The 11,409-nt window shown below is 38.4% G+C and overlaps 1 protein-coding gene across 3 annotated transcripts in view; it reads right to left on the bottom strand.

Annotated features, from left to right (window-relative positions):
* Positions 1–7,108: 7,108 nt before the first annotated feature.
* Positions 7,109–11,409, bottom strand: part of YAP1 (Yes1 associated transcriptional regulator) — an 87,635-nt gene continuing 83,334 nt past the window's right edge. For all 3 annotated transcript variants that reach the window (XM_084290915.1, XM_084290914.1, XM_084290916.1), the window contains 2 exons: positions 9,763–9,875; positions 7,109–9,157 (listed from right to left, as the gene is read on the bottom strand). In XM_084290915.1, coding sequence (XP_084147041.1) covers positions 8,919–9,157; positions 9,763–9,875 — 352 coding nt within the window. In that variant the 3' untranslated portion in view covers positions 7,109–8,918. The remainder of the gene's footprint in view (positions 9,158–9,762; positions 9,876–11,409) is intronic.

Genomic DNA, 11,409 nt, shown 5'->3' with positions numbered 1-11,409 from the left:
CAAGTATTTGAATAATACAGGAAGGGTATCATACATTTTTACAGATGACATGATGGAAAAAAGAGAAGCCTAAGAGAACAGCCACCAGAGTCAGGGCTGGAGACAGTCGGAGCACTCAGTTTGCCTATTATGGGATATAGAAGTCTGCTTGTTGTTCCAGTAGCAGACCAGATCCTATGCAAGCACAGCATGCAGTCCAAAAGGCTCATTCAAAACCTAAGGTCAGAGACTTGAAAAGCACACTGTATCAGCTTCAAACGCCAAGACATCACCCTATATACCTTATATGTCATCTTATATACCAACGCTACTGTTCTACAAAGGAGGCACAGAACTAGTTACACTCCAATGTGGAATAAACCCATGTTAATACATTTTAAAACATTCTGTGCCCACCCAGGGAGGCAGCTTACATCTACAAAAACAAAAGAAACCCCAGCAACTGTCATTGGATTTTGGGGATGGAGAAGTAATCCAAAAAATGTCTTAATCTCTATTTAAAAAGAGTAACTCAAGCGAGTAGCAAAGTATGTGCTGTGTATCAGAGGAACGTGGTTCCCTGTTACTATTAGGCACCTATTAGGGCTTTTATCTCTGATATGAGCAAACATCTTGCTCCATGGTATACCAGCTCCATCACTTTAGGCACACACACACCTGTGTGCGTGTATGCACGCCATGAATTAGGCATTGTAGAACGCACGTATACTGAGGTGTGTAGCCTGAGCCATGCCTTAAGCTCGAAGGTCGACTTCAGAGCAGACAAATCTCATCTGAAGCCAACTCACTTTCTTTATGTCCCAGCATAGAAGCAAGAGATGCGCTTTCACGGGAGAGGGGGGTGAGAAGCAGCTCGTCTTCTCTTACCCCAGCCCCTTTTTAGTTTTTTGCAAGGTGCCTTTAAGCATCTAAAAAGTAACCTTACTTGCACATAGTTTCTTCAGATGCAGCATAGCTTAATAGTGTGCACATTCGTGTTCTCTTATTACTAATTTTAGTGTTAATTGTGATTGAAATGCTCCTGCATCACACCTAAAACCTGGAGATTTGGAGATAAGCAACAACCACGCAGACCTAGTAACTGAGATGCACTTTTACTGGTTCTTTCCTTACGAGTCTAGACCAAATGCTCATGAATAACTGAGTTGTCTTTAGGCACAAATTTAGTGTTTAACTGTGTGTCTATAGATACACACACAAATGGATGCAACATTACTCTGTGCATGTGTATATATATATATATTTAAGTATATGCATAATGAAACAAGATTTTCTCACCCTCACACCCAGAATTAATCAATACAATTTTACAACTAAAAGCCTACTCAGACTTCCCAGAAAGATTACTCACTAAAACTCCACCAAAAAGCTGAATCAGGGGAACAGCTAAAACCCAAGGACTTAGGCACAGAAGTTTCCAGAGAACAAAGAAGTGGTGCACATCGCTCATGCACTCTTACCTTCCAGCAAGCACCAGGTAATTTCAGGTTTTTTCAGTTTTTGTCTGGTGAGCAGCAGAGAAAGGTAACTTGAACTAGCCCCCTCTTCCTCCTGAGCATCCCCATGCCAGTGAAAGCTGCTGTTTGACGTGCACTGACCTATTACCTTTCTGCAATGGATTTGTGGGATTAAACTAGTAGAATAGGATGCATTCCTCATACTGTATTGCATGAATTGCAGTCCTACTTCTTGGTGACGCCACTCAGTAAAATTAGCCAAAACCAGCAAAGCACTTTTTTACCCTCAAAGCACTTTGCAAACATTAACATTTCAGTGTTCCCATGAAACGAGTAAAACCATGCCACACAGCTTTCCTGTGCACTGCTAAAATGCCTTGCTTAAAGCAAAGCATAGCCAGGTAGGAGTCCCCTTTATCCAGGACAGCTCTTACTCAGCTTGGGCATACCCAACACCATATTTTAAAGAACATTTTCATCCTTGGTTTCATTTGTCACCAGCACGCTCGCTTCAATAACGTGGCCATCTGTTAAAAGTTAGTGACATTAAAAATAAAATGCAAGCAAATGTGCAGCCAGTTCGCACAGAGACGAGTCCACCAGATATCTTCACTTCATCAGAAGGGAGACATGGCTAAAAGCAGCTGCAGAGCTCTGGCCAACACAGCAGCACGGACCGGCCGCCCTCCTATTTTCATGGACTTCCTCAGACTTCATTCACTGCTTTGTTTTCAAGGTGACCACAAAGCAAAAAGCACACCACAAGTTAAGCTTCACCTGCAATGAAATCACAACCATAGTAAGCCTGATCCTTACTGCAATCACGGATTTTTTATGTTAAAAAGCACCTTATTTTCCAAGCCCAGGCTAGTATACAGTTGAGAGAAACTCTGTATTACTGTTTGGCTGACTGGTTTTCTAGCTTTGTGACAAAGCTGCACAGAAATTTTTTTTTTTTTTTCTGATCTACTAGTGCTTCTCTCATACAGATAATTTACAGAGGAACCTATATCCATATAAAACTTAACAAATTTAATTCACCAAGTGCCTCCAAAGGACTGAGCAAAATGCCTGCGGGTCAAACCCCTTGCTACTTGAGTAAGAATGCAGGGAATGCTAAGAGGAATGATCTCCTTTTCTCTTGTTATTTTGAACCGGGACCAGGTACATATTTCAGTGTTTAACAATAAACATGCTTTTAGGGGAAACTCTGGGGTATTTATCATTGCGAGCTCTGCTTTCCCTGGACATTACTTCATGCTCACAAGGCTATTTTAGTCTTGCATTAGAGAAAGATCCTGAAATGCTGTTAACAGCAAACTTTAGCAGGAGTCACGCACTATGTGAAAACAAACAAAATAACAAAAAAATGAATAAAGGAGATGGGTTTAAAAATACTGCTGCCTATGAATGCAAAAGGCCAGTCTGCAGTTGCAGTGGGGCTTTAACAAGTCCTGCAGTTGTCACCATTTTAGACACTGGGACTTTCTCAGCAGCCTCAAGCTGTCCTGCTCAAATTGGGGCCGGCTGGTCTAGCCGGGCTGCCCTCAGCAGCTTCTGGCTGGGCACAGCTCCACAGCCCCTTGCAGGATCACAGGCTGAAAGCCACCAGCCCGACCCCCAGGCACCTCACAGATGCTACCATTTGCTATCAGACACTGCCATTTGAATCACACTGCTTAAGAGCAGGGCTCTGGGATTTTGCCACATGCGTGCACAATCAGCATCTCTTTAACTGGGGACACTGTCCAGTTACAGCTGGACCTCTCAGAGGCCTCCGAGCCATCCTTTCATACCCTCTGTCCTCAGCTGAAGGAGCAGATCGTTTGGTGAAGTCTGGAAAAGGGCTCTGCTCAGCCTGCCTTCTGCTACAAACTTGCACCAGGGTGAGAACTGTGGTCCAAAGGGCAGCAACTCCGGATGAGCCCTACGGTCCTGGTCTTGGTTAGTCTTCAAGTGTTATATCAGAACTTGAAGATGGCCAATACAATAACTAAATTCAGAAATTAAATCAAGTTCAGAGATACCATACATGGGAGAAGGAGAATGGGATAGTATACCTCACCTGAAATGTGTTTTTAAAAATAGAAATCTTTTGTTGTTGCCTGACATCAAAGAGAAAACCTCTTGTGCTACTCTTGACCATTCAAGCTTTTTTTTTTTTTTTTTTTTTTTTTTGAATTCCTTTATAAAAGGATAGGAAAAGCCAATACCTTGGCTTTCATTCCAATTCAAGCCTATTTAATATACAAAGAATTATGACTGGAGGACCAACTTTGTCCACATATATAGGGAAGGCCACTGGTCAGCCTGCATTTGCAGTATTCACTATTATGGCATCTTCACTAGAGAGGAGCATGTCAGGAAAGGAAAAATCATGAGTTTTCCACAAAACTGACTGGGCAGCTTTATCAGATGCACAGCTATGTATATGCTTCTTTTTCATCATGCTTCCTCAATTACTTGTTTCTTTAGAGAGAAAAATACACTAGCCTAGAGGTATTAAGTACTGGTCAATGTAGGTAAATAAAGCTCTATTCTACACTCTGAAGACAATTTGATTTTTCAGCTGGCATAAGCTTTACCATTTCACATCAGCCATGATTTCTCATTACACTTGTCATCTGCATCCTGAGTTTAGGCGTCATCAAAATAGGAAGACAATTGCTAGCAGTAAGAAGTGGTGGTGACACGGCACAAGCAGCACACCTTCACTTTCCTACAGGAAAACTGACAGGATACTGACACACTAAATAAAATTGATGTGCCCACTTTTATCCCAGAAAGAACCTCCCACACAGGAGGAGTTTATCAGATTGTAGCTTGATTTCAAACAATTATTTTCTTAATGATCCTGGGTGAAAAATGCCTTCCTCCCCTCTTCTCCTCCTGCTAACTCGCACATTAGCATAAGGAAGGCTCAAAGCTTCCTCGGAGGCATGCTATTTCTGGCTCAGTAAAACCACTACTTTTTTAACTGCGTTGAAAGTATTTCAACAAGAATTCCCAAGCGAGCTTGGAACACCTGGACCAGATATCCTGCTTTGCTGTAGTGCAGCCTGTCTGTTTGGGGCTGCCTCAGAAGGTCACTCGTACTCCAACTGCTGCAGTATGTCACCACCTTACAAATGGCAGATAGTGATAGCGCTATCAGCAAATAAAACTGGTGCCCTGGCATGCCCTGGCACAGGCTTCCTACTCCCAGGTGTGAGGTATGATAGGTTAGGTTGTAATTTAAAGGATCTGAATGAGCAAACACAGCTATGAGCTCATGAGTAGAAGACACTAATACAGAAACATTAAGTCCTACACCTTTAACTATGAAAACACGCAACTACATTGAATTTTGCAGGGCTGAGGCATTTTGGTGTTCAATACTAGTAACTCAAACTACTAAGAAACAAAGCTGTGACTTCAGCCATCAAGAATTGCATTGCATAAAAAAAAAAAAAAAAAAAAACTTTTCCAAATTTGTTTTATAGGTCAAAATTAGCAAACCCCATCAAAATTTTAACTTGTGCCCTTTCAAATTATGCCATTACACATTTCACATTTCATAAGTCAAAACTTGGGAATGAGAATAGTGTGTCTTTATTGATGGTCTGCCACAAGTTATTGTGTACGCCTTGAGTTAACCAACAAAGTGTCTGCCATGTGGAAAATCCAGAACATTGCAAACATATCTGCAAAAAGAGGACGCTTCCTTACAGAAGATAAGGGATTTTGTTACCAGCTCTCGCTAAACTGCCATATGCAATCGCAGTGTTGTTTTACACGAACGGTACAAGGCTCAATACAGTCTCTCTCTCTTCATTACTGCAAGCACATGGAGATGTGTACTTCAACGCTAAGAGTTCAATGGGACTCCTCTGTCCCTTAGGTAAGCTTGTACACAATGTTTGCAGGACTGGAGTTTACGATTACAAGAACTGTGACGAGGAGGACAAAAAAAGACAAACTAAAATAGGAATTCAACAGTTCACTGCATCCATCTCACTGAAGGAAACTGATGTCTTTACATTCTACTGAATGTTAAAAACGAATCAAGATGTTTAAGCACAAAGTATATATTTATACCAAATAAAACAACTGAAAAAAGTATTACATAAAGAAAATAATGTAACAGAACGTACTTAAGTACCTAACTTACAGTCATGCTCATATCTAAAAAGTAACATGGGTAACTAATATATGTAATTTTTGACAAGGGTGCATTTAAGAGTTCTCTAACATACAACATTCTAAATGTGCAGAGTATTTTTTCCAAGATACAGAAAACAAATTATTTTACACAGGCACACTTGTTAATTTGTATAAAAAACATGCTTGTAAGTGAAAAGGTCACTTTAGTACTGATTTACCAGATGTGTGAGAGCTACGTAGTGTTAATTATGTTGAAATCGTCTCTTTGCCTTTTGCATTGGTGAGCGCCAACACTGAATGGTACAATATTTGATCCATGTGTTTTACTGACACTGCAACCTGTTCCCAAGCAGGAGCCCTGCCCAGGTGTTGAACAGCCCAGTACTGTACAGCCCCATCTGTCTGCATGTAGTGTATTTAAAACTAAAAGCTATTACAATTATTACAATGATTTGTTTCAATATATACATCAGTATAAAATACTACCCAAAAAACTTTTGCATTTCGAACAATTTTAACCACTTCATCAAACAATGCATTTGCAGAATAAAAAAAAAAAATCCAAATTAGTGTTGATTGCCAACAGTACAGCATGTCTATGGTATGTTTCCTAATAAATGAGAGAACGGAAATGTATTAAAATCAATTAAAATAAGTATCACAAAACAGAATTAATGTTAGAGCAGTTCAAGGATTCCCAGTTTGTCAGTATCTACCCTAAGCAGTGCTACCCAAATACAGTATAAGCCATTTAGTGTTTTTACAATGAGAAGAAAACATTCAAATATTAAAGCTGCAACAAACACACAAAAGCAAGGAAAGAAAACCTGTTCTGTATACATCCCTGTTGTACCAAGGTACAGCATGTCAGGAGTCTGCACTCAGTGCATTGTATGTGCTATTATACCTGGATACAACTGTGGAAGACAACTGAAATGGAAACAATGCTGAATTTCCTTGCTGTTGTGGTTTTAAGTCATACCATTCAAGTTACAACAGCTTAGTGTCATTTTTTCCTGAAGGGAAGAAGAGAGAATTTGTAATGAAATTGTAAAAATGCTACTAAAATCCCTATCTTGGACACAATATACTGCTTCAGGAGCTACCGTGTCATTGCACAATATATAAGTGGCCTATTAATTGCTGAACGTAGCAGAATATACTCGTCATTGTGGAAGTGTTTTGAACATTGCTATTTTAAAACCTGCCTGTATTTCATAGCAGGCCACAATTTTGCGTATTTCAAATACTAATATTCTTATGTAAGGTACTAGAAGTACATTTATAGTGGCAAAATTCATATCTCTGCCTCTGCTGCTTCAGTTTTTAAAATGAGACTTTTTCAGAGTTTTCATTCTTTAAATTTATCCTATTGGAACTATTTCTGAAGCATAAAATTCCAAGTAACGGCAATGATTTTTTTTTGTTGATCCATTCCTAACATGAAAAAATTGTAAAAAAAGAAAAAAAAAGAAAAAAAAATAACAAAACAAAAATAAACCAAAAATAAACCAAAACCAAACAAAAATGAAACAAAAAACACAACAAAACACACCAAAAATCTCCCCCTGGGAGAAGTCCCTGCTAGATGAGATTTTTTTTTTTTTTTTTTTTTTTTTAAAACCAAGCTTCATGCTTACAGTATCCTTAAAATTGTGTTACACACCCTTGAAAATAAAGGCTCACGTTGAGAATGGTGACAGGCCCTTAGTTATAGAGGTGCTAACTGGTGACACTACTTTTCGTCAGAAGAAAACCACCCCCCGCAAAACATCATAGCTTATACTGAAAGTTTGATTCATGCTCATTTTGTTCATTTAAAAATACTCTTTGGAAACTGTCAACTCCTGCAGACAACTTAGTGATACATCTTTTCCTGTTAAAATAAAGATAACTCATATTCACCTCTACCCCATGCTAAGCTCTACTACTAATATACACTTCATTACTTGCTCATGTCACCATCTAACACGTATCTTTACAGTCTTCTACATAGTGTCCAGGGCTTATTTTTCACCAAACGGAATTTGACAACTATTACACTTCGGAGTTTTTAATTGAGGATTTTTTTTTATTATTTTTTTTTTTGGTGTTCTAGCCTTTTCATTGCAACTTAAGAGTGATATTAAGTTCAGACTATTTTTCCATGCTAACTTAAGAGAAACTTTTAATAAAGGTTCCCCCCCCTCCCTTGTTAAGGATTCTAAGCTCACTTAGATATCAAAACTGAAAACCAGAAGAGAGATAAGATGCATCTGTCATTTTAAAATGGTTTCTGCTACTTTAAAATACGTTTTAAAATTATATATACCACACTTAGATTCTAATTTAAAATCTTGCAAAGAAACATGAAAAATAAGCCACTGGTCATGAATTCTAATGATTACATTCAAAGCTAGCCTTTAAAAAATAAAAAAGTTACAGGGAAACATACTGTTTTATGTACTCACTAGCTTATCAGGCTACAATAGGCACGTTTTAGGTATAAAAAAAAGCAGACAATTCAGATTTAAATAAGACTATGTGAAATCAGAAAAAAAAACTTAAGATTTCACTATTTAAAAAAACACCTAGAATTACTTCCCATCCTACAGCTACAGTTAAACCAACTAACAAAAATAATCAAACTATTTTTGACAAACAAGAGTTAGGCTAGAATAAGTGGCAACAATCAAAGTTCATATATGTTTCTATGTAAAATGACTCATGATTTACTATAACATAAAATATGAACAAGAGCACTTTGTGGCTAATGAAAGAGCTATCGGTAGCAACTCTTAATGCCAAAGTCTTCAGCCCTCCTTTAAGTTGTATCTCCAAATCAGTATTGACTTCTTTTGACCAGATACATCATTTTTGGCTTGTCACCCCAGTATGTCATGTTTTACCACTTGCCACAGGCAGCAGGAGACAACTAGCTGAGCAAACTACAAGCAGTGTCATGCAGAAATTAACTCTCAAATCTGAGTACTTAGATAAAATGATATGCAAGCGCACACTAGGACAAAAGGAATGGCATTCGTCATCCAAATAGGCTCATCATCTCCCCCCCACCCCAACAGTAGTTGCAACAGCAATAGAAAAAGATGAAGAAGATGTCTGTTCTTCAGAGTCAACTGTGGAAAAAAGTCAGCAATATATAACAGCAGCGATGGACAAGGAAGAGCAAAATGAAAGAATCTTGTTGAATATTTGTTCATTTACTTTTTCTGAACACAAGCCAAAGTGTGCCACACTGGCTTGTTCTGAACTTCAGATACAGGTGTCCTATTCTCCTTAGATCCTTCACAGATTTAGAATTCAGTCTCCCTGAGGCCCCTATAACCAAGTAAGAAAACTCTCTTTATCTAGCTTGGTGGCTGCCAAGACAGATTCCATGTCATTAAGGATGTCAGAGCTCAAAGCCTCTTGCAGACTTGGCATCAGTTCTTCTCCTTCTATATTCATTCCATCTCCTTCCAGTGTCCCAAGGTCCACATTTGTCCCTGGAATGGCTTCAAGGTAGTCTGGGAAACGGTTCTGATGGGACGGGATGTTACTTTGGCTGATACTGTCACCTAGTTAAAAAACAAATCAAGAGGGACGTTAAATATACTGGAGGTACCAAACCTACAACTTATCACAACTGGCTAAAGGTTAATCCTGGATCTCTTGCATCATACAAGCAGTGTGATTCACAGAAATCCATCACGAAAACCCAAGATGACTTAACTGCATGCAGACATGCAAAGAACTTGCCTTTGTTCAACTTTAACTTACTAATCTGAATCTCTACATATCTTTGATATCATTTAGCATATTTTTATTTTTATGCTTAAAAGGCAATGCTCAGTCAAATTCTGTTTGGAGAAATATTAGCAATACTGCTGAGGTGGTGTTATAACGAGTTTTTTTAAAAAAAGCAAACTCAAATTCCATGTAACTACAGTAGTGATACTATTTATGAGCTCTGCCCCACCCCCTCCCAACAGAATTTATTACAAGTATGCCTTTCACAAATTTAACTACAACGTTTCTGTTATAGAAACAGAAGCAGGAAGAACAACTATGCAAAAAATTTCTCAGAGTTTCTCAGAGTTGCTTGTTTCCATTGCAATGGGGCTGAGCATTTGACACAAGCATATTTGGGAAGCATGCGTTAAGACTGTTTAGAAAAACAAACCTGTATCCATCTCATCAACACTGTTCAGGAAGTCATCGGGGGTTCTGGGTACACTGTAACTGCTCATGCTAAGTCCGCTATCTGTGCTTTCATCTCTGGAGTGATATGTTCCACTGTAATAGAAGAAAGGCAGAAAAAAAAATGAGGGTAGAGTACTTAAGCAATTAAAATAGTTAGATGTTTGTGTTAGAACCAATTCAAGGGCTTTGATAACATTGCTGTCAGAAGAAATGCTCTATTCTAATTAAAAGCTGAAGTCTGTCTGTAAGAGACACCTGGTTTTTATTTTATGCAGACCTTTTCCAATTAAAACCATATTATTTAGGTTCAATTTAACTCAATAAGAACACAGTTAAGTGGCTTTTAAAAAAAATGACCAACGTTCTGCATTGTTTTAAACTTTTCACACCCACCCACAGCTAAAAACCACCAGAAGCATATCACTGTCCTTAACGATTATGAAACTTAATAATGGTGTACCATTTCACATTTCTGTTAAGGTTTTAAAAAAAATTTAACTACTAACATCCCCTTGTTTCATCAGCCACTGAAGGGCATTTCTAGGTCACTAAATAGGAGCTGAAGTTGGAACTCCTTTAGGAATTCATCCATTGCTTCCCACTGCTGCATTACTACTGGTGCAGTCACACATGTCATAGCAAGAGAGTGCCCTAATATAAATCAAGCACTGGTACAGAAGCCATCCTGTAAACAAACCCTCTTTAGAACGATCTTGTTGACAGAACAGTTAGCAAAACAGGTGGCATGGGGCCTTACATACATTAGTTTTCTTACTGCCATCTTACTGCCACAGCAGACCAAGACTACTGCAGTGGGAAATTTGGGATGAGGGTGAAGAGTAGGCCAGTCAAATGATCAACTTGACCAGCTTGAGGGGGATGCATCCAGTTTTCAGTTGACTTTCTTATAAATTTGATCAATTATTCATTTGAAAGTAGAACAGTAAGAAAAGCTATATACAGCGGTACAAATCATTATCCTGGCTGGAACAACAACTTTCAAAAAAGGGAGGGGGGGGTTGCTACTTGTTATACAAATGATACAGATCAGCATAAATCTGAAAACATTTTGCTATGATAGCTAACGGATGCAAACAGTCACACCAGACAAAATGAGCAGAAGCAGCTGTAGGAACACACCACTACTTCTCTCCCCATGTCTACTAATATACAAGCTTCACAAAACATTTTCAAATCTGTATTTCTTCTGGTTGTGGTTACATTCACTAAGGACCTTTACAGGTTTTCTACCTTGAATACTAAGTGCAAATCAAAACAAAATTAAGCCGTACATCAGCTCTATTAGCATTTGAAGACATACTGATCCTGCTTGTAATGTGCTTGTGAAATCCATAGTGTATGCCTTGTCAAGCATGCAGAACCGGACTGAAAATAGTTGAACAGCTGTTCAACATCGGATGCAAGTCAAATGCCATCAACTGTGTTTATATAATATATATTACATACATTATATATATATATTATATATATTTTAGATTTCATGAGGACATCCTTGCCACACAAGAAAGAAAACTAGCTTTTCTATACCTTTAAAGCACTTCTTTCCCCCCTCATGATTGATTTATAAATAGTATCACCACACATTTGATTACAACCTTAAAAAGAA

Source organism: Netta rufina (genome assembly GCF_964035555.1).
Source record: "Netta rufina genome assembly, chromosome: 1".
Classification (NCBI taxonomy): domain Eukaryota; kingdom Metazoa; phylum Chordata; class Aves; order Anseriformes; family Anatidae; genus Netta; species Netta rufina.
Note: the sequence above shows the minus strand (reverse complement) of the source record. Positions and strands in the feature narration are given on the sequence as shown.